This window comes from Rhinolophus sinicus, chromosome 2 (genome assembly GCF_057876585.1).
Source record: "Rhinolophus sinicus isolate RSI-liver-muscle chromosome 2, RSI-T2T, whole genome shotgun sequence".
NCBI lineage: Eukaryota > Metazoa > Chordata > Mammalia > Chiroptera > Rhinolophidae > Rhinolophus > Rhinolophus sinicus.
Window position 1 is genome coordinate 171,571,268 of NC_142502.1, and position 23,733 is coordinate 171,595,000.

At 50.8% G+C, this 23,733-nt stretch overlaps 1 protein-coding gene across 2 annotated transcripts in view; it reads right to left on the bottom strand.

The window, feature by feature from the left end:
* Positions 1 to 526: 526 nt before the first annotated feature.
* Positions 527 to 23,733, bottom strand: part of TOGARAM2 (TOG array regulator of axonemal microtubules 2) — a 48,725-nt gene continuing 25,518 nt past the window's right edge. For both annotated transcript variants that reach the window (XM_088796236.1, XM_088796235.1), the window contains 12 exons: positions 23,691 to 23,733; positions 23,302 to 23,466; positions 20,988 to 21,141; positions 20,188 to 20,293; positions 18,937 to 19,172; positions 16,902 to 17,060; positions 13,543 to 13,660; positions 13,053 to 13,147; positions 10,684 to 10,876; positions 9,586 to 9,802; positions 5,138 to 5,224; positions 527 to 961 (listed from right to left, as the gene is read on the bottom strand). The exon at positions 23,691 to 23,733 is cut by the window's right edge and continues 108 nt beyond it. In XM_088796236.1, the coding sequence (XP_088652362.1) occupies positions 705 to 961; positions 5,138 to 5,224; positions 9,586 to 9,802; positions 10,684 to 10,876; positions 13,053 to 13,147; positions 13,543 to 13,660; positions 16,902 to 17,060; positions 18,937 to 19,172; positions 20,188 to 20,293; positions 20,988 to 21,141; positions 23,302 to 23,466; positions 23,691 to 23,733 (1,830 nt within the window). In that variant the 3' untranslated portion in view covers positions 527 to 704. The remainder of the gene's footprint in view (positions 962 to 5,137; positions 5,225 to 9,585; positions 9,803 to 10,683; positions 10,877 to 13,052; positions 13,148 to 13,542; positions 13,661 to 16,901; positions 17,061 to 18,936; positions 19,173 to 20,187; positions 20,294 to 20,987; positions 21,142 to 23,301; positions 23,467 to 23,690) is intronic.

Here is a 23,733-nt window from a genome sequence, read left to right on the forward strand (position 1 = left end):
CTACAAAGTGCTTTCATGTATGGTATTTCACGTGTGAAGCATCGTCGACTCCTCTTTAGAACTAGCCAGGATGCCAACTTCCAGAGAAGGCTTGTAGTAATGCAGATGTCAAACTCTCCTTGCCTTTGGATAAGCTGGACAGATCTCATTAGGTTTGCCTAGGACCAGCTGACACAGTGCAAATTTTGTAAGGCAGAAGCTTCCCAGAGGTATCTGTTACATTCACCTCAAATCAGGCCAATAACAAATGCAATGAATTTAAATGACCAACTCAAGGTCTCTAGTTTTGGGGGTTTGTCCAGCCGCTCGGGGGGCAATGCCCCCAATGGCCTGCAATATATGGGTCTGTACTACACTTTTTCTCCCTTACTCTTCATCTCCGTATTATCTACAGCTGGTTTTGCTATTGTCATGTTTTGTTTTGTTTGTCACAAACCTAGTTATTGGAACATTATCTGCAGTTAAAAAAGTGGAAGATAAGAAAACCTTAGAAAAATAAGTCATTCTTTTATTTCTACTTCAAAATATACTATGTACATCTGGAACTCTAAGAGAAAGTAGACCAGGAGATAATGCCATCCAAAAAATAAAATAAGATAGAAAAAGGATGGCGCGTTTCAGATCTGTGTCTAATCCAGCTGAAAGGGGCATGAGCTGCCAGTGGTCTTGTTGTCAGGTGCCAGCCCTCTGATCTTGGAGCCACCTCACAGGGATTCCGTGTCTAAAAGCTCCTGGAGTGTTTGGAGGACTTGCTTTGGCTGGCCTGCGGCCAAGTCCTGCAGCCGGGAGCCCATCTGCTCCTGGAGGCACCTGGACAGCCGGCACACCACGGGACGGACGTTCCCACTGTGCCCAGGCAGGACGCCGTTCCCCGTCATGTTCTTCAGGAAGTACCAGAGGACCGGAAGTACATGGCGCTCCACGGCCTGGGGCTTTCGGGGGTAAACCGAGGCCACCAGCACTGTCATGCAGAAAAGAGGAAGAGTTACTTGAGTCAGGCACTCTCTCCCTCTCCCACTGCCTCTCTTAGAACCCCTACTCTGTCCCTCAAAGGGCAGGCAGCCCAGCAGGGCTGACGGATCCATTAGACATAGTACCGAGGGCTCACAACATGTTTTCATTTTTTTTTCAATCAGAAGAAAAAATATGAAGATATACAGTCTGGTCTATATTTGTGTTTATACCAACCGGTCCTAAAATACAATTTCTAATTTTTTTCATGGAGGAAGGGGTAGGCAAAGGTGAAAGTGCTCAGGGCCCACGACAGCCATCATGGGTCCCTGCAGCCCAGGGGACAGGAAGGAAGCAGACACACTGGGATTGCAATCCAACCTCTGCTATGGACTGGCTGTGGGAGCTTGAGAAAGTCACCCAACCTTTCCCAGCCTATTCCCCACTCTGTAAAGATAATAATCCTGAACCAAACTCTTGAGATTGTTAGAGATTAGATAATAGTAGGTGGGCAGGTGACAAATAGTAGCTGGTACTGGTATTGCTTTAATCTGCATGACCACCTATGAGAGCTCATGCAAACACAGAGAAAACGTGTACTAGGGAGAGAAGTCAAGACTCTGTCAAATGAAGTATTCTGGACAATAAAACAGCCAGCAGGAATTAAGACCAGTGCGGCCTCCCCAGCGTCTGGATGCCAAACCTCAGGATAAGACCAGCAGCCATCCAAGAGGCGTGAATGTGCTCTATAAACCATCATTCAGTGATGAATGTCCCCAAATCTGGTTACCCAAGGCTCTAAACCCCAGGAAACCCAGAAGCAGGCTAAACCCTCCAACACAGAGTAAATGCAGGACTGCCCTCGATGTCAAAGCCATGCCAAGGGCTATCCCAAATTGCTTTGGGAGGTGGAGTGGGGGAGGGGCTGCTCCTGCCCTCGGCCATGGCCATGTTGCCCTAAGTGCTTTCGTGCTAATAATGCTTGCTTTATAATCAGCACTCTCTGCTTGTCATCCTGCCAAAGGAAAAGTGTTGGTGAAGGCAAATGACTCTGAGAGCAGCATTTTACTTATTTATGGGGCAAAGAAACTGGAAGGTTCCCTGGGCTAAGGCATGCCTGGGAAACAAACATGGCCTGCAGAGTCCTGGGTCGGGCTCAGAGCTCTGCAGTGTGATTGTTTCATTCTCACAGCACCGTGAGAGGCAGGATGCTGGTCCATTTCAGGGCTCAGAAGCTGGCCCAAGAGCACACAGCTAAGAAGGGCAGAGCTGAGGAGAGAGGCCAGATCTGCCTTGACTCCAAAGTCCATGCTCTTTCCACCCCTCGCTGCCCGCAAACCTCTAGGGGTTCTGCATTTCAGAGGCTGGTCTGGAGTTTTATTTTTAGTGACAACCCCAATTTGTCCTTCCTTCATCAGCTTAACATCATCCAATACCTCAGGATATCTTTCAGCAGGAGTCCCACGGGGCCCCCTCTGATTTCAGAGACAGCCAGGGACAGTGGAAAAGGGGAGACGACCTGGGCCCCCTCAGCGCTTCCTGACTGCTCACAGGGCCATTTCCCATGGACTATGTGCGCTGACTTTCAGACCACACACAGTGGGGCCTCCTAGGGGTTCCCCAACATCACAGAGCCCTCAGAAGTAGAGATGGTCCTCATTCCTGGGGAAGGTAGGACTGTAACTCAGCCCAGCCACGTCCACATTCTCTAGGAAAGTCTCCCAGAGGAGAGTGGCCTCCAGCAGCTTCATACGTTGAGCAGGCTGAGAAGGGAGGGCACAGTGAACAGCAAAGCCGCCCCAGTCAGCCCCAAGAGTGGGGAAGCAAGGGCAAGGTGGGAGGGGGACAGCACGAGGGAACCAAAAGAAAATGCTTCTGATTAGCTCTTTCCTCTGAACAATGGAAAGGTTTCCTAAATCTGCACTGAATCTCACCTGCCAATGAAGGTGAGAACTTTCCCCCAAACCAGAGCCAGGCAGGGCTTCCCTGCTTCCACCAAAGGGTGAGGCGTGTACCTGCCCCCAGCAGAGCTCCTTCCCCCTCCTGCCACACCGGAACTCTCTGCCTCCCAACAGTGAGGCATTTACACTGCAGCCCCCAGGCGGCTTGCTCCTCAGGAAGAGCACTTATCCCACCGCCTACACAGTCCCACATCCCCGGCTACACAGAGGGGAGATCACCGCTGACTGGGGGGTCTCTCAGGCTGGCAGAGGTGGCAGTGGCCTTTCTGGGTGTAATCATGAGGAAGAAAACCCCTTTAAACTCAAGCTTAAAAGGCAGCTGAAGTAATTAGCAAAAGATTTACTCCTGTTAAGCTGTGCTATTATTAGTCCACACCTTGTGTCAACTGAAATTGTCTTCTCTGTTCCAGGCTGGCACCTGGTTAACAGGAGCACGGCACAGAAACTCTTGCCTTTGGAGTCTCTTGGAAATAGATGGAAAATATTTATAATAAATAGATAATCTAATGTGAGGTACCCACCCCACTCTGGGCCCATAAATTACCAAGGACAGGTAGGCTTTCACCCACAACATGCTGATTTTGAGCATCAGAAAAACGTTCCTTGTCTGGTACCCACGGGGGTCTCAGTTATGTGGCCCCATTCTCAGCCCAGGGCACCCTCAGCATGGCACTGTGGCTGCATCATCGCCCCCAGCCCTGCCTCACTCACCCCACCTACTTGGGTATGGCCTGGCACCTGGACAGGAGGTAAGGGGCCACTCCAGGGAGGCTGAGGGGACTGAACCAGGGCAAGAGGCAATTCCAGGAGCAAGAAATGGGGCGGTGGAGGAGCTAGAGTGATGCCCTCAGGCAGGTAACATGAGCTGAGCACCCCCTGAGGCCCCGATGCTGTGAGGCCCTGGCTGGAGCCTGGTGAGGGACATGCTCTTAAGAGGCACATGAAACCAGGTAGGAGGGCTGGGGAGAAGGGAGACAGAGGAAGTGATGCCAGAACCTTCTTCCCTAGGAGGGATGGGTGGAGAAAGGCTTTGCAGGCCAGGAGCCACATGTGGGCAAGCAAAGTTGAGAGGACGGGAAATCAGCCAGTACAAGGCGGGTGGCATGCTGGCACCTAGGAGGCAAAGGCAGGGCCTGCTGGGGATAGGCTGAGGGCTTGGCTCGGCAGCCAGGCTCCTGGGGATAAATCCTGGATTACTTGCCCAGGGACCTTGGGCACTTAACCTTTCTGAGCTCCATTTTCCTTATTTCTAAAAGGATAATCATGGAACCCACACCCTCCTTGAGGGCTGTTATGAGGATTAATGATCCAGGGCATATAACTGGGATTGGGGTAGGGGACAGAGCCCAGAGGGCCAGGCAATGACAGGCCTTGAGAGCCACTCCAGAGAGCCTGGTCACTTCCCTGAAGACTGCTGGGGAGGCAGACAAGGATTTAAGGGGGGGGACATGAACCATCTGCATTTTTGGGGGGCCATCAGGAGTCCAAAGAACAGACTGAGTCCTGCCTCCTTCCTGGCTGGGACCTTCCCGAGATGGGGGAGGGGGTTTTCAGCAAGGAATGATGATAAAACCAAGTTAAGTAACCTGCCCTAGGTCAGAGTTGGCAGGTGGCAAATGGGTCTGTCCACCCTGAAACCTATGTCCTTTCCACGCTGCCACCTGAAGGGCCAACAGGAGAAGATTTCAGCCTTGGAATGAAATCGCTTGAGACTTATCCTGCAAACTCAGAGCAGACATAAGCTTGGAACAAGCTTGAATAAGGCTCATCTCCACGTAATCCAGTCCCGGGCACCTGGCCAAGGGGTCAAGTGGGGTTGAAAGCCAGCCTGCACTCTGTTTGCCAGGCTGTACATGCCAAAGAAGAGGCAACTTTATCTAATTGTCACACCAGCGCTGCTGCTGACAAAGCCATGCCCCCACAAGGCGGCTCTGCCTGGGAGGCGTCAGGTACCCTGCAAGCTAGCTAGCGGCAAAGAGGAAGAAAGGCACACTGGCTTCTTAAAAACTATTTTAGTTATGTCTAAACCTGCTTCATTTTGACCAAACACAAAGATCGTCTTCTGACAATGTGGGGATTATATTTAAAAAGCAGATTATCAAAAATTTAAATGGTTTGTGATGATTTTTGGTCTAAGATTAGTGGTGGTTCAACCACATGTGGGGAGAGAAGAACAGAGACTGACTGCAAGGCAGTGCGGGGGCGGCATGTTTAGGGGTGCTCACCTGACAGACGGTCTGTGACAGCAAGCACTGCGTGGCCACTCAGGAAACGCACCCGCCCAGCAAACGCTTGCAGGAGGCAGAGGTTGTCTAAAAGAGATAGAGAGTGTCAGTGGCCTGAGCCACACGCAGCTGTTCAGTGCCAGGGACCCAAAACGCCTGGGTGGGAAAGAGGCCCGTTGCGGAGCTGAATTAATTTTTCCAGGTCACAATGGGGCCACTTTTAAAAAGTGAATGTACATAGGTTGTTTGGGGAAGAGTGAGTGGCCTGGAATAGTCAAATTGGTTCCAAACAGGCCTCGTTTCCGCCCATGGATCTGCGTCATACTGTCTGTGCTTCTTCAAAATTGCTGTGAACTTTGGGGGATGGATAGATAGACAGACAGACAGACAGACAGACAGACAGACATGATTGATAGATAATTGATAGATGGTAATAGATGATTGGTGATAGATAAATATTAGGTTGGTGCAAAAGTAACTGCGGTTTTTGCAATTATTTTTAACCTTTTAAACCACAGTTACTTTTGCACCAACCTAATAGATAGATGATAGATAGATAGATAGATAGATAGATAGATAGATAGATAGATAGATAAAGTGACAGACAGATGGATGTTAGAGACAGATTGATGGACATAAATGTGGATACATAGATGTAGTTTTAGGGGAAACTGAGCAGGACGCAAATACAATTGTGTAATAGAATCACAACCATGCATATGAACAGGCACAGAAAAAATATCTAAAATGGAAAATGCCAAGTGCTAATAATGGTTTCTTCTAGGATTTGGGACTATAAGTGAGGTTTTCTTCCTTCCAAATGCTCTGCATTTTCCATTTTCTCAATAATTAATAAGTATGCTTTTACAGTAGTGGAAAGTAAACTTTATATTTTTAAGTTAACTAGAAAGACTGCATAATAGCATGGGAAACTGGGTAGTGTTAAATGAAAGATGCAAAGACAAAACTGTATTTGCGTTACGATTTTGAACCAGGGAACTCTGTATGCATGCAAGTGAGAAATAGAAGATCAGAGACATTTTTAACCTGTTGGGATACTAGAGGGACACCATGAATAAATCTGTAAATTCCAGTAACAATATAATGTTATAATTATTTATATAATTTATATAAGGTTATAAGTTTAAAATCAGAAAGCAAAACAGCAAAAGTAGATTGGAAGCCACCCATTTGCAAGCTTATCTGCTCTTTCCAGCACTGGCCAGGAGCTGCGATAAATTAAGGGAACTCCTTTTGGTGCTCAGAAGCCTGAATGCAGAGGTCTGACCAGGAGAATGGTGAGCTGTCACCATTCGTTAGTGAAGTTTCTTCCATAACTAACCCAGTGACAGAGGCCAAAGACAGAACGAGCCAGTCAGAGCAGGAACTGCCTTCATACCTGGACGAATTCCCTTAAAATCAGAAGGTTTGGGCACTAAGCAGAGAGGATGCCACTCCAGCCTCTCCCCTGGACAGGTCCCAAGGCAGGCAGTGACAAAGGGCAGAGGTCAGAGAGCAAGGTATCCAACATGTCTCCTTCCTCACCATCCCCCCACAATGGGACATGGGCAGAAATCCCACCTGTCCTGTCAACCGAGACACCACCTGTCCCACTCACCCTAAGGAAAACCGAAAAACTAGGAGAGGTGTGGTGGCTGGTGAGTCGACTTTATCACTGAATTCCTAAATGAAGAGGGATCCTAAGAGGTCATCTACAAAGGGCAGCCTCCTGGTTTGGCTGTGTGATCTGGATTTTATACCAGAAGATGGCCTGGCCTGGCCAGGCTGTGTTCTTGATCTCCTTGGGCCCCCGTAGCGCAGGAAACAAGTACAACATGCTGAGCTCTTGCTTTGTGACTTCACAGCATTTCACAGTTCCTGGCCAGCTTGGAGCCCAGAATCCCCTGTGGGACAGGAAGCAGCAGACTTGGGAGAAAGCTCCTTCTGCTCAGAGGGTTCCACTCCACTTCCAGAAGCGGCCTCAGGGTGCTAAAGGTCCCCCCACCCCACCCCCTGGGAACCACTAGGGTCACCAGGCTCAGCCTGGGTGATATGGCCAGAAAGACTTACACCTCCTCTCTTCTGTCCCACCTGCCCTGTCTCTGCTTCTACCACCCAATCCCCTCATCAATGAGAAGTTTAATTACTTGCATCCATAGTACCCTCTGCAGGCCAGACTCAGACCATTCCAGGCACATGAGAACCACCGCTGGGAAGACTTTGACTCTATCCTTGGCACACCTGGCAGTGATAAATGCTCCTAATTGGCAACCTAAGTCCCTCCAGTTCTGGCCTAGGTGGATATGAAAATTGGCTCGTCACTTCATAGTGAAGAGCCCTTGCAAAACCAGTGTTGCTGGTGAGGCTGAAAGGGCATGGCTCGCAGCAAGGCCACGGGGCCCTGCGAGCCCCTGCCATACATACCTGTTCAAAATGACATGGAGCCAAGGCCCATGACAAGGGAGTCTTTAGCCAGAGATTTATTGGGCTCCATCCCTTTGAGGCCAACCCCATTCCATCCCAGCCTCGTGCTGCCCTAAGGAGTAGAGAGGAAGACAGGTCCCCTCACACCTGCTCCATTGTCCCTGCACCAAGTGCTCCTGCTGATGGACCAGAGGCGGCATCGTCATCCAGACTCAAGAACACTCTGTCCCAGGAAGGAAGGAGAACTCTAGGTGTCTTCCTGGAAGCTGCGACCTGCCTCAAGTTGTGGTCAGATCACAAAAGCAGACCATCCCTGGGGCCCCTTTCCAGGGTTCCCGGCCCAGGTATGTACAGCAGGACCCCAAGTAGAGGGGACCTGAGTCATGTGGGCACGTGAGACACCAGATTCGACAGCTCAAAGCTTCAGAGCTCCCATGCACTCAAGGAGGCTGGCCCAATGGCAAAAAAGGGAAAATACCTGGAGAGAAAGAGTTAAAAGCTTCTCTCCCCAGACAAGAGTGCGTATCCTCTTCAAATAGCTAAAGCCTATTTCGCTTGGTGTAGGTTTTCCCAATAAATCCAGGGCCTGCAGTGACTTACTGGGAGACTTGGGTATTGGCAACAGCAATCTCACTTACCCAGAGCAGCAGTGAGAACAAGCCATAATTTAAAGCTGGATTTATATTATTTGTTCTACAGCAACATACTCAGCAAATCATAAATTCCTTCTGAGATGAAGAGAGGAAATTGACAATATTTATGAACTCGAGAGGCGGAGAAGGGCCTGGCCCGGCCTTTGATTTGTAACTGAAACTTCTCCTGGAGGTTCCAGCCAAGGACACAGTGCTGTCCCAGCACCAGGGAGCTGGGCTCAAGCCAGGGTGCAGGGATGGGGGGAGGAGTAGGTGTGCCAGGCGGGGCTTCCAGCCTCTCCATGAGGGTGCGGTGTGGGTATTGCCCTGTGCTCCTCAGGACATACGGCAGCAAGTCAGACAAAGACGGTTCTCATCCCGTAAGCTGTCTCACATCAAGGCAAAGCCGGTTTGTGAAAACGCATCATTCTACTGATTGGGGCATAAGTCTACTCCTGTACTACGTCCTTACACGCGCCGGAGGTTTGAACTTGCACTTCAACCTGTGTACTAGATACCAAATATCCCCTTCCAATCATCCATGGAAGGATTGGAGAACAGAGGCAGATGCACCAAAAATCCCAGCTAATGTTTAAGAACCAATGTGTGATCCTGCAAAGCCCATGGGGAACTAGGGACTCTCGCCTTTCCTGACATCTCTCCCATAGATCCCTCCTTTTTTTCTTTTCATTCCCCGCTAAACCCCACTCCAATTTCACTCCCCACCCCTTACTCCAAATCCCTCCCACCCGAAGCCCTGGCCCCAAACAATCTTCCTAAAAGGCAACTCTCATCCATTCCACATCCAAAAAGCCAATGGGCTCCTGGCCTGACTCCTATGCCAGACCATCAAGGTGGCCTGCCACCCAGGCCCACCCAGCATCAGCTATGTCCTCTTCAACAGGCTTTCCCTACAGTCTCACCAGCATCCCTCCTGGTCCCCATACAAGCTACACTCACTACCACACAAGCCATCATTTATACAACTGAGAAAACTGTTGACAGCTCTTCCCAACACCTCCCTGGCCATCCTGACCCGTTTTTCCTTCCGTGCCCTGTTGTCTCACTCACTGTGGGGCTGTGTGACCCTGGGTGAGTCATTTATGTCACGTGTACTAAAGGAGGTAAGACTACATCATCTCTACAACGCCTCTGCTTCTTACCACCTAAGACACACAGCTGAATGTGACATGGAAAAGCTGCCAGCCAAGAACCTTGGAGGCGCTGGGCCACCCACCCCTGCCCTACGCTGCCTCTGGGAAAATGGTTAACCAGTGCCTTTCACCGCTCTGCTGATTCCCAAGCAGGATGGGTGGGCTCAGCCTAGGGAGGCACTAGGAAGGGAGCCAGCTGCCCACGAGAGCCAAGCGGGAGGCACAGCAGGAGGCTCACCTAGACTGTCAATCATTGCATCGAGCGCTGTCACAGCAGCCGCGTAAATCCCAGAGTTCTTGGAGTTGAGGTTATCTGCCACGGCAATGAGAACAGAGAGCAGCATGGGGTGTAGGTTCTCTCTGACGAGGGGAACCATCTTGGCGAGGGCCTCCAGTGCCCACTGGTTCACTTTCTTGTTGGCATCCTGAAGCCTTGGGGTGAAAGCATCAAAGACCTATTGAGGGAACAGAAACCAAGAGCCCATGGAACCCAGGCTGGGCAGGGGCCCCACAGCCCAGCCACCCTTGGCAGGGATTCCTCCTGCATTCCCCGCAGCGGTCTTCCAGCCTATGCCAGCACATTCCCAGTGATGAAGGACTCACCTCCTCAAAAGGGGGTGGGGGGCAGGAAGGAAGATTGACCACATGTTGAGCACTCATTGCATGCAAAGTATGAGAGCAGCTTGCTCAGTATTCTGCACTCTCTCTTTCCTGAAATGATCTTAACAACCCACAAGGCGTGTGTTCTCATCCTCACTTTACCATTAAAAACGGAACAAAAACAGAGGCTGGAAGAGGTTAAAACTTGTCCGGATCACACAGCTAGTCAGAAACTGGGGTGGAAACACAGGTCTGCTGCTTTCCAGCCTGTGTCTGAGCTACTCTGCTGTGTGGAGAGACTGTCAGCAGCCTTGCTCCCAGAAGAAGCAGGCATCGGTCCTGGTTTCCAGCCTGTGAAAGGCCTGTGCCTACTCCTAACCCACGCTCCTGGCCCACCATTTGCTCTGCCCCTAAGCATCACGTGCAGAGCTAACCAGCAGCAGCGCTCAGCCACAGCAACCTCCACCTCTGCCCTCCTCCCTATAAATCTGCTAGAGGGATAAGAGATGCCCAGTCCTCTCTGCGGTGCCTGGTGGGAGGCAGGGCCCTCACCCCCGCCAGCCACTGCCAGGTAGTCTTAGGGCACTACCGCACCTGGATAGCAAGTGCCTGTCATGCTCCCTTCACCCTGAGGGGTCTGGCACAGTGTCTAACACTATTCAGAGTTTTTCAAATTAAAGTTGCACCCACAGAAGAGAAACAGCTGTTGGGAGAGCAGGGGTGGGGCAGCACTCACCTGGGCCAGGTTGCTGGTGATAACATCTGGCTTGGCTTTGCAGTGCTCAAGGAGCCGCCCCACGCCTTCCATCCGAGACTGGTAGTCTTTGGCCTCCAGCAGCCGCATCAGCTCCCTCAGCTGCTCCACCGCTTCTGCTCCACCCCGCAGGGAGGAACGCAGTCCCACCAGCCTCCGGCCACTGGGGCCGAGCCTACATGGAAGGAGCATCTGACCGCGCAGCCCCAGGGGATGCACACACCTCTTGTCCCATGCCCCGCCCACAGACAGGTGGGGCTAAGAGTGTCACCTGCAGCTTTGTCCACCCGCAGTGTCTCCTCCACCTGCTTTTTGGGAACACTGGCCTTGGGAATTCTGGAATCCCTTTTCCTTGGGGGACAACAATATGGTTGCCTGGAGCCCCATCCCCTTGTCAGAGGGCATAGTTCTCTCTTCCTGCCTTTTTTCTTTTTCCTCTCTCTCTTTTCAGAAGACATGTGAAGAACGGGAGAGACAGCTTAGAGTGAGGGATGGGAATCCATTGCTGACCGACTGGTGCACATTTAATCGAAGAGTGGGGCAAGATCTTGCCAAGTGCCTGAATCCTGACCCCTGCCTGTCTAAGCCCTGCTCACAGTCCTCCAGTAACTAGGGAAATTTAAGAAGCCCTGTTCTCCTATGCTGGGATCATACGCCCACCATAACCTCCCTGGCCCGTTCCAGCCAGCAAGAGCTTTTTGAGCTCTTAGCCCCATAAAGACCTCTTAGCCCCACCCCAGGTCAGAGCCTGGGTCTTTGAGCTCAAGCCCTAAACCTAAGTCCCACCCAACAGAGCCCAGCACCATTCATTCCATCACTAATTTCTACATTCCATACTCTGCCTACCAAGTGCCAAGAGCTGTGCTGAGTACTGAGAACAAGGAGATGAGAGACATGGCCTTTGCCCTACGGGGCTCACAGACCAATGCAAGACAGCACAGGTCGGACACCATGGGCTGACAGAGGACTAAAGAATGGGGACCACCTGTCCACCCAGAGGACATGGGGCACAGAGTCTCAGAGAGAACTTCTGGGAGAAGGTGACAGGTGAGCTGAATCTTGTGGACTCTCGTAGAGTAAAAAGGCATGTTCTAGTCCGGCCCAGTGGCTCAGGCGGTTAGAGCTCCATGCTCCTAACTCTGAAGACTGCCGGTTCGATTCTCACATGGGCCAGTGGGCTCTCAACCACAAGGTTGCCAGTTCAACTCCTCGACTCCTGCAAGGGATGGTGGGCTCCGCCCCCTGCAACTAAGATTGAACATGGCACCTTGAGCTGAGCTGCCGCTGAGCTCCCGGATGGCTCACTTGTTTGGAGCACATCCTCTCAACCACAAGGTTGCCAGTTCGACTCCCACAAGGGATGGTGGGCTGCGCCCCCTGCAACTAGCAATGGCAACTGGACCTGGAGCTGAGCTGCGCCCTCCACAACTAGGACTGAAAGGACAACAACTTGAAGCTGAATGGCACCCTCCACAACTAAGATTGAAAAGACAACAACTTGACTTGGAAAAAAAAAGGCCTAGAAGTACACACTGTTCCCCAATAAAGTCCTGTACCCCTTCCCCAATAAAAAAAAGTCTTTAAAAAAAATAAAAATCAGCTGGCTATACTTGTGTGAGTCTATTTCTAAAAAAAAGAAAAACAACAACAAAGGCATGTTCTGGGTGCAGATGGTACTGCATAAGACAAAGGGTCAGCAGAAGCAAAGGCACAGCAGAAAGAGAGAATGTGGAGGGGCAGGAAACACGAGTGGCTCTGGTCTGGCTGAGAGAGGATGCATGGGAGAGAGAGCAGGAAGTTACTCTTGAAGAGGTGGGCAGCAGCTTCCGTGGGGTCCTTGCTAAGGAGTTCACATGTGGCCCTCCCAGGAGTTTCAGTTTGGGGCACAGGAGTGAATGTTAGACTCCTGCTTGGTTTCTACCTCCTCCTGGCACCCACCCTCCAGCTCCTTAGCCCACTCCTCATCTGTTTTTGTCCCAACTCTGCCTCTAAACTAGTCCCTTGCTGGTCACCCTGAGGGTGAAAGGATCTGCTGCTCTCAGAGAATGGAGAAATGCCAAGCTCACCCAGATAGCCTGACCCACAACAGGTCCCACCTATACTAGTGGAATTGCACCCCCTCGGCCAAGACTGCAGGAACCCACTTCCAATGGCAGAGGCTCCTGAGCCCAGGATTTGGTGTCCCTGAGATGTGCGTGAGGGAACACGTCCTATACATTTTCCCACTAGTGCCGCAGACCCAACTAGGTCTCAGCCATAGCGCCAGTCCACACTCCCTCCCAGAGCCATCACTGGCTGCCTTCATCGGCAGTCTTGGATGTGGAGCCCCAGAGAGACAAGAGCAGCCATACCTGTCCTCACCTGGCAGCTCATTCTCACACACCACCAGACTCCTCGACACCTTGCGGCCTTTGGCAGATGGAAGTTCATCACTATCTTCTATTCCCTTGAAAAATACATATAGAACTTGAGCCAAAAGGAGTACCCTCAGGGGAACTGCCAGACACTCCAGCCTAGACCATAACAGCAGAATAACCTCTTCCACCTGGGAGAGCTCCGGAGGACACAGCCAAGTCTTCCACAGGATTGGTAGTCTGGGCCAAGTAATGCGGGTCAAGACCCCCATTTCACAGATAGAGGCATGGAGACCCAGGGAGGCTCCAGGGACACGGGCAGTGAGGGGTCTGAGCACAGGGGCAGGAAATTACGTTTATCCCACCTGGCAGGTGTCATCGATGAAATAACAGCCTCTGGGGTACACCTCCCACCCGACTGGCATGAGGGCTGCCAGGCTCAGCTCTGGCTCCCCACCCCCGATGACCCACTCATGCTCCAACTCACCCGCTGTTTAATGGCCGCCATGACCTTCCGCAAGTCATGGGACGGGAGGGCCTGCTTCAGGAAAGCATCAAACTTCACGTTTGACATCAAGATAGTCACCATCTTCCGGCCATAAAACCTGCCACAGGGAGAAGAGCAAGATGAAGAAACAGCCACAGAGATGCAGCATGAATTTGCTTTACAATTTTATGTAATGTTCTGATGACAGTAAGCGAGTTTTTAATACTTTTTCTAATTATAACAATAATCGCTAACCAGTTAAAAACTAGATTCATAAAAGAATAACCAACATCCATACACCCATTACCAAGAGAAAACCACTATTACATTTTCATATGTGTTCTTATAGTCTTTTTTCCATGCACCTACATTTTTTAGTTGATATCAGAATGTGTATACAACTTGTATCCAGCTTTTTTCACTTTATCATTAATCATCTTCCTATGCCATCCTTTTTAATGGCTACGTAATATATTGTTGGATGGCTACACCAAAATGTGCTTAATTTTTTTTTTTGGTATGGGAGATTTAGACGTATTTAGAAGTCTGAGGAAGGGTGCAATAGGGCAGTAGAGGAGGGAGTGGTCAACGCTACCTGGTGAATAGTGGTGGGTGAAGAAGGGGATCAAGGAAGGCTTCACAAAAAGGTGACCCTTGGGTTGGGACTCAAAAAATGAGTAAGGGGCAGGATTAGGGAGTGATGATCCTGTCACAGCAGGACAGGATTGGGGAGTAAATGGGAGGCAGGGAGCCATTCTAGGGTCTACAAGACAGTCTGGCACGTCAGCATGTGTGCAGTTGGAGAACAGCGGGCAAGACTGGACTCAGAAAGAGAATAGGCAGGAGAAGAAGGTGGGACCAGTTTAGGGAGACGGGACTGAGTTGGGCTTTAGCCTGCAGGCAACGGGAAGCTGAGGAAGGATCATAGTTTAACTTTAGTTAAATTGTCTCTGGCAGCAGTGTGGAGGATCTTTGGGGACAAGGCTGGGGGCCAGGAGAGCTATAGGGGGGCCACTGTAATAGTCCAGGCAAGAGACCATAAAGGCCTGAACCAAAGCAACAGAGTGGGGGTGCAAAGGGATGTTCAGATTCAAGAGCTGCTAAGGAAATTGAAACTGCAGGACTTGGTAGATTGGAAGTAGAGCATAAAGCATCGAGAAGGATCATATTTGCTTAACCTACGGCTTTATTGATGGTAAAATGCACCATTAATTTATTTTCCACTAAGGAAAAACAGAAAAAGAAAACACTGGCAATGTTCACTGCTTTCAGTGACACTGCCTCGTGTGTGAAGACGACCCTTTTCTGTGCTGTCTTAGAAGCAGAAGGCAACATTACCTGGGGGTAGTGTCCTTCCTTAGGCCACGTAAAGTACTCGGAGGTTGCTTTGCAAGACAACGTAGAATTTCGGTCATTCCTTCAATGACGAGTGTTCACATTAATACCTAATTTATGCCCCGCCACTATTCCCATGCCTTTTCTCATATGCAACAACTTTTCATTTAAATGCCGAGTAAGAGTGCAATATTTCTAAGACATTTTAAACGGCAATTAAACTCAACAATTCCCCACAGAGCATCCTTGGTGACTTCTTAAAATAAATACAAAAGGCTAACAAGCAAAGAAAGGCTCACAGTGTAGTTCCTGCAATGCAAAATTTAATTCAAAGATTTATACTATGAGCAACAATGACCACGTTAGCCAATGTGCAGATAATAAAACCTAAGTCATAATTGCCGCCTGGCTAACAGCAACTGTGAGAGGCCTCTGATTATAAGATATTAAAGTGTAGGGAGGAAATGTGTCTTAGAATCAATGAAGTGTGAAATTCCCCATTTTGCATCTTAGATGCCTCAGTAAATAATAGTGACTTTTAACAATAGAGAGAACACGTCTGGAGAAGCAGGTTTGGGGATAAGGCCGTGAGTTATCTAGGGACAATTTATACTGAAGATGACGGCTGGGCATCCCCGTGATGGGTTCTATGGCGGCATCAGTGATGTGGGACTGAGAATGTGTGAGCTGGGCCAAGAGGTTGGGAAGCATCAGTGTACTGTGGCTGCAGCCACGGGAAGTGATGACACAGCTCAGGGAAAGCCACGAGAGCGGGAGGCAGGAGGGAGGCGGAGGAGCAGCAGGCTGGAGAGCTGCTGGCTATGCCTGGGCTGCATAGTGGACATGTGCCCCGACCGCAATCCTGCTCCTGGGCATTTTTCAAAGACATTCTTCCTGGGCTCCATCGGGGGCACGTACAGTGTCGGGTGCAGCACTGTTGCAGTGAGGAAGGTGGGAGAAATAGCATGCATTGCATCCCTCCAGGGCATACCCTCAAACTGTCACCGTGAATGCCCAGCCTGGGATACAACACAGAACACAGTGTGATGGTGCCCTCGGAGCTGCATGAGGTGTGGTGCGGTCTCCAGACATGGTGATAACATGCTGTGAACTGAGAAGTGTGATTAACTGCACCCCAGCCGGAGGTTTTAAAGACAATCAATCAGAACCTATCACTCTCCTGCTAAGAACCATCTAATACTGCCTCATGCTTCTACTAAAAAATCCTCCAGTGGCTTCTGGTCACACACAAACCGAAATCCTAACTCCTGACCAGGGCCCATGAGGCCTCCCTGGCCTGGCCCCGCCCACCACGGCCATCACTCACTGTGCTCCCCCGAGCCTATCCTTTCTCTTCCTTGAACACCAAGCTTATTCCCATCCAAAGGCCTTTGGACCATTTCCTTTGCCTGGGGCGCTCGCACCCAGATCCTCAAAGAGCTGGCTCCCACCAGCGATCAGGTCTCAATTGAAATGTCACCTTTAGAAAGATCTCCCCCAACTCTCAGTCTAAAGTAGCCCCCACCCCATTCTCCATTACCTCTTTTTTCTTCTCTATCCTTTCTCTGTATCTCAAATTATCATAATTATTTATTTGTTTATTATTCGTCTACCCAATAGGAGGTAAACTCCAAGACAGCCGAAGCCTAATTTTTCATTCACTGTCATATCCAAAACAATGAAAAGAGGGCTCATTAAATGTCTATTTTTTAAAAAAAAATGAATAAGTGGTCTTTGCAGAGAGTGGAGCTGGGAGGCGCAAGAACAAGACCAAGACCAAAGCGGCGAGAAAGAGACTTGAAGGTGAGAAAGTGCAGGTGGGAGCGCCGACCATTCCCTGAGCGGGCCTGGCTATGAGGCTGGGGAGACATGGGACCACAGCTGTAAGGAAAGGATGTGGCTTCTGTCTATCTAGTTGTCCCCCGGCCCGATCCAGGGAAGCCAGGGCCCGGAGGACTGGCTGGCTGCCTTCTCTGCCCAGGGCTGGCCAGGTGAGCGGCCCCAGGCCCCTGGCCCTGCATTACCTGGTGTCCTGGTTGGAGTCCTGGGCCAGCCTCACCAGGTTGTGCACCAGCACATCTGTGCTGTCCCTGGTGCCTGACAGAAGCTTCTCGGCACCTATGTGCTCCAGGACAGCCGACAGGTGCTCAGCAGTGCATTTCCGGACTAAGGGGTTTCGATGGCTGAAAGGAAACACAATCACGGTCAAGAGCTCAGTGGAGGAATGAGGTGTGGGGGTGCCCAGACTGGCACACATGGACCTACAATTGTGTATCCTTGTTTCATGCCTGTTGCAGCATGAATTCTATCCCATGTGGGCTAAGGGGAACCTTTGAGGAAAGAGCAGTCACTTCCTGACAATAGAAATCAGGATGATGACAGCAACAATGGGACAGGGAAGAAAGAGTGAAGACACTTGGTGCTGCCCACATACACCTGTGCCCGCCGTTCTCTGTACCTTCCTGAACTTGGAGTCTGTCTTTGTCTGAATGCATTTCCCCATACTTTCTCCTCCTGGAAAGATCCCACCTGGTCAACATTTCCTCTGCCTTCCCTAGCCCCAGGCAGACGGAGATGCTCCCTGGGGTAGCACTGTCCCTGTCCCCTGGGAGGTATAGGCTGCAGTTCCCAGGGAGTGGACACCTAGTCTCCCTCTCAGCTGAATCCCCAGTGCCCACTGGTGCCTGGCATATGCCAACGCTTAGTGGAAGCTTACTACGCACGCGTTGAGCTGAATTGAGACAGGAGGGAGGGACAGGGGTTGATGGGTGATTTGGTAGCTGTAACGGGGGAACCTGAAATCTTCCAGAAAAAAACCCATCAGGATGTCACCTCTTCCTTTTTTGTCTATTGAAGCAGGGCCTGTGTGTCCCCTGCCCCTTCCAGTCCATCTCAGTGGAACACAAAGGGAGACCTCTGGGCTCTCCCTACTCAGTGTGGTCCCAGGACCAGCACCTGAGTCAGAATCTGCATTTTAGCCAGATCCCCAGGAAGTCAAGGCCCCCCTGAGACACCTGACCCTGGTTCCTGAACAATGATCACAGGTTGTCGTGAGCACACCCTCGGTGCCACACACCCTACCAGGCACCTTCAAACCATTATCTCTTGAACTCCATAAGCTACTATTATTGTCATCTGGCAGGTAAGGAAGATGAGGCAAAAAGGGAGGAATCCAGGAAAAAGTACAGTTGATTTCTCCCAAGTTAATAATAGCCCAGTAAGCACTTGATGAACGTTAGGTAGAGGCAGGCATTGTTCTAAATGAACCAATCCATGCACTCCTCACCACGTTATTATGATCCCCATTTTACAGATGAGAAAACTGAGGCACAGGACAGTTAAGTAACAATTTGGGATGTGAACCCAGGCAACCTGGTTCCAGAGCCCCTGCCCTTTGCACTGGACTGTGGTGCCATTAGCAAAAGCCTGGGGCTGCTCAACACACCCCGCCCTGCGGTCTGTCTGAGAAACCTCCCTGCCCAGAGTTATGACTGGTTTACTGAGGCTGAGAGTTGTTTTGCCTGTGGGAGAAAGGACTTGAGAAATGCTTTTGGTTTTGCTTTTGGTTTGGGTTTTTATGTAAAGGGAAAGCAAATCTGGCTGCAGAAAAGCTCCAGTAGTAGCCAGTCCTTTCCTCCTCTCCAAGAGAAGGTCAAGCTGTGCCAACTAAAGGGTGAGATTTTGTGCCTTGCTCATCTGACAGCCCAGATTTCATCAGAAAGAAATGCCCCTCCCCTGGGAGAGGGGCAGGAGCTCCTCAGACTGCCTCTGCAGCCCTGTCTCCAGGGACGTTACATGGCCACTGTGAGCTCCCCAGGCTTTAGCAGAACAAAGCACCTTTCCCTACCAGCCAAGGCTCTGGGCTGCCCTTATTTCACCTCATCACCCCCCCGCCTGGCCCAGGAAAGGAGGGAGAGAGGCCGGCCAGGAAGCAGGGGTCTTTGTCCCCTGCTGAACTTTTGAGGAACTTGCTCCACACCCCCTCCCATCCCAGGGCTCCTCCGTTTGCCTCACCTACCTGGACCATTCCCACCCCTCAGACAACTGGCCACCACATACTAGATGCCTGCCGAGGTGAGGGCCACCAGGGAGCGAGCAGGGGTCACGTGCTCCACCATGGCCCCCAGGGACCGGTTGGCCGCTCTCTGGATGAACTCGCTGGTGTTCCCCACTTTCTGGAGCAGGCAGCGGGCAATTTCTTCAGCTTCCTGGTCCATGTTCTTCTTCAAGGCCCGGAAGAGGTCTCCCAGCGTGCTGATGGCCAAGCGGGACACCTTGGAGCGGAGGTTGGTGACCTTGGAGAGAGATGAGAGAGGACCCTCCAGGACCGCTGGATCTTGCCAAAGGCTCCAGAATATACCAAGAATGGGGCACTGTACCACCCTCTTCTGCCACCTTCACCCTCGCACCAGGCCTAGGCCTGGCCAGGCTGGAACGAAAACCTTGCAGAAGCTCTGGGCAAAACAGCGCCGTTAAAAAATTTTTATTATTGCTGCTGTTGTCATATCACAATTACTAATTCCATCATTATCATCTGAAATTTGTATAATACTTTGTCTTCAAAGTACTTTCACAAATAATGTTCAGCTTGATTTTCACAAGGCCCCCCACTAGAACAGTCTATTCCCAAGGGGTGGGAGAACCATGGACCCCCACCTGTAATAAGATGTATGTTATTGCCAATTGGGCTCCGCCTAGGCCGAGCCCCAGCCCCCTGGGAGAAAGGGCTTAGGAAATGCTACAACTGGCCTGGCATTTTGAGTACAGAGGACAATGCAGGGCTGTGACATAGAAATAAGGAAACCCCAGGCCTCAATCTTCCAATCTGAGAAATGGGTGGCTACTTCCCACCTCACTGGCTGAAGTCTGAAAAATAAGCTAAGGATGCCCATGTTCCAGGGAACCATGGGCCCCTCTGCGGCTGCTGTGTGGCCTGCACTGACCAACAGCGCCAGGGAAGGGGGACTGACTGGAGGGTGGGGCAAACTACATACCATGTCTCCCTGAAAATAAGACCTAGCCGGACCATCAGCTCTAAGCGTCTTTTGGAGCAATAATTAATATAAGACCCAGTATCATATTATATTGTATTGTATTATATTATATTATATTATATTATATTATATTATATTATATTATATTATATTATATTATATTATATTACATTATATTAAAGACCGGGTCTTATATTAAAATAAGACCAGGTCTTATATTAATTTTTGCTCCAAAAAACGCATTAGAGGTGATGGTCTGGCTAGGTCTTATTTTCGGGGAAACACAGTAGAACACGGTCTGTTTGGGAGGCCTTACCTCTCCAGTCACGGCCAAGGACACATCATGCAGCCTCCCAGTGAGGACGTCCGAGTGACAGGCCGCCAGGCGCCGGATGCTCACCAGGCCCTTTTCTTTCATCTGCCTGAAAAGCAAGGCCAGGCCCTGTCACAGCCAGGTGGGGAGGGAGGAGCCCTGCTCTCTCTGTAAACCAGGGGCACCCACACCACCACCCTCCCCCTCACCACAGTAGGGTGGGATTCAATGGCCCTGAAGACAGGGTTTCCTGGTTTAACACCCAGCCTCAAATCCTAACAGTCCAGCAAAAGCCATTTTATGGCTCACCCTCACCAAGAGGGAAGCCCATCCCCATGACCTGGGCCCATGCCTGACACAAAGCCAGTGCCTTCAACAGAAGGTACTTGAACGTGAGGCCTGCAGACGGGAGGGCTTCCTGCAAGTGTCTGGACCCCGGTCATTGTGTTGCCCACGACTGGATTGCGTGTCGGCTAGTACAGTGGTAGGAACACTGGGGGCAGATTGAACTTGATCTAGAGAAATGAAGGGCTGTGACCATCCCAAGACACCCTAAGGAAATGTGGAGCCAAATTTCCACTTGCCCCTCTTGGCTCTGCTGTGCCACAGAGCAGTGCCCAGGGCTGTTGGAGGTCGCAGGGCAGACACAGGAGGCTGGACTCTCACACACACACAAATACACACACACACTCCTGCTTCCCTGGGACCAGTCCTAACAGGGGGAGAGAAGGGCAGCTGGGGGGTAGGAGCCATTCTGAGCTCTCCCCCGGCCACAGCACACGAAGGGGAAGGTGTCAGCTCACCAGTCGCTACGGTCGAGGCACTGGAGGGCATCCATCAACCCCAGTTCTGGGTTTGAGAAAGGCCTCAACTCCTTAAAGCCTCGAAGATCCATCTCCTCGTCCTCTTCTTCCCACTCGGGAGACACCAAAGTAAGCACTGCAGGTAATGAGTTAGCTGTGGTCACAAAAAAAGAAAAAAAACATGGCAGCTTTCACCAGGAGAACCCAAGGCTTGGTCAGCAGCTCGGAGCCCACCATACAGGGCATCAGGGAGAAAGGACTGGTGAGAGCTGAAAAGCCAGCTCCTGAGCTCTGCTCCCTGGGGAGCCACAGAGACCACCTAGCTCTACCTTTTGTTGACTTTTTGCACTTCTGCCTTTGCCCCCCTTATTATTATAAACAAACTGGCCTGTGATCTGCTGCTGGATGTCACGTGACCTAGCCCACTGAGCCAGTGATGCACCCCCAACCCGGCCCTCTCTGTGGTTGGGGTCTGTCCAGGAATGACTCCCCTGCTCACTTTGGTGGCCCTCTAACCTCATCCCCACCCAGGAGCCTGTGGTATTAGCTTCTCCTCCTTCCATCGTTTGGTTAAGTTGTCCCCAGGCAGGTAAGCGATACAAAGGCCAACAGCCAGAGGAACCAGGGGACAATGAAAGCAGTGAGGAGACAATGTAGCTTACTGGCACCCAAGGGGTCTAGATGTGGCCACACTTGTAAGAACTGACAATAAGCAGGGATATTCAAAAACCAGATCATGTTTTCTAGGCCCTCCTTCCTTGGGGACAGATGCTAGAATTAGAAAATCCTAGAACAGGAAGTCAGTTTAGAGGCCGTCTATCTCATCTAATGCCCAAATCACACAGTTGAAGCACCAGAGGCCCAGAGAAACTAGCTCCCCCACCCCCCAACAGTCCCTCAATTCCTCTGGCAGCACAGCCAGGACAAGAAGGTCTCCTCTGAATCCAGAGCTCTCACTGCCACCTCTCACTTCATCTCCACTGACACGGTTTTCACTCTGGCGTACCCAGGAGGAGGTCCTGTGCAAATCTGAGTTGATGGGCCACCCTTTACTTAAAGCCAAACACAAAGATCTCATTTCTGCATTCTCTCCTCAGCGCTGCCATTGGAGCAAGAGTCACTAGCCAGTCTTTGTCCCTATAGGCCACCATCACCTTACGTGACCTTGAGTGACCTTGAGTCTCTGGGTCTCAATTCTTCTGTTTAAAATGAGTGGATTAGATAGGTCAATATTTCCCAAGTATCAACCATTCAATTACCAGTTTCACGGTTTTTTGCCGTATCTCTTAATTACCTGTGCTTTTATTTATATGATGTTTCTCTCGAAATCAAACCACTTTTTAAAGCCTACATAAGTTGATTTTAAAGGGAAACTTTTGCAACTACCATAAGCAATTGGTAAACTAATATTATTTGTCATAGAATATGATACTTACAGTAAATATTTACAGTAAAAGAACATTAGAAACTCTAGCTATACAATTACAGCCAGCTTCTGATGTCTCAGACCGGAAGGAAGATCCCTTTGTTTAAAAAGGATATTCACAAGCTTAAAGAGGAGCTAAAGACTAGCAGCAAATGAAGACTTTCTGCCTGATGGAGTCAAAAGCCTAGAAAGAGGATGGAAAGGAGGTGGGTCGATATTACTCCTGGCACAACAAACAAGGCTCTGTTCTACTGTCATTGTCCTACCACATCCTACACTTAAACTTGGAACCACGTTGGTCGTTTTCAAATGTCCCTTAATAGCAAAATCTTTTTAAATGAAATCTCGCAAGGACACCCAGTGTACAAAAAGGTGGGGCAAAATAGACGTTCCTCTGGGAGAACGGGGACAGCGCCTCCGTTGTCCCTCGGCACCTTTCTGAGTGTCCCACAGAAACTTTGGGTCCTCGGACCCTAGTCTGTACCCAGGACTATCCAGCCACCACATTTTATGAGGCAACATGTGGGAACCCAGGGCCTTCCCAGAATCCCTTCTTCCTCCTCCCAGTGTTTCCAGCTCCTTCCATGGATGCTATTTCCCAGCATCTGTGGTCCCAATGCACTGGCAAGTCCTCTAGGACATGTCACACAGGCTGGACACAGCTGCCCAGCCATCCACAATTCCCGTTGTGATGTCCTGGGTTCCCAACCTGGCCCACAGGTGCTCTTGACTCCCAGACTCTGTTCCTCTTTCTGGCGAGGTGACCACACCTCAGGCTGCATCAGGCAGAAGCAGAGCAGCTGAGCTCACCTTTGCCAGGCCCCAAAGCATCCAGAGACAGCACAGTGAGAGGGACACGTGCCCCCTGCCAGCCGGTCCGGGACCTACCTGAAGCATGGCGGGCAAAGCTGGGCTCCTGCTTGCTGACGGGGATGCTGGGCAGTGAGGCCCGGGTGGCCCGCTTCCTCAGGATTACACCTGTGTTGTTTCTGCGTGGGCTGCTCAGCCCGGTGGGTACAGACAGGGCCCTGCTGCCCCGGAGAGGAAGGAGGCCTGTGGAGGCAGAGGAAGCCCTAGCATGGAGTCCGTCTAGTCTGTCCCCGGCCTGTGTCCTCCTTTGGTCATGGGCCCAAGAGTGGGCTGTGACAGAGCAAGCATGGCTCCCTGTCCAGTCTCAGGATAGGGAGGGTGCAAGCTGTGGCAGCCTCTCTTTTGGCCAAGATGTTGGCTAAGAAATCTCCCCAGCCTGAGGGAATCCTGCCCCAAGCACCCAGCACCTTCATTCATCAAGGTCCTCCGGGTGGCCAGGCTCTGGGACTC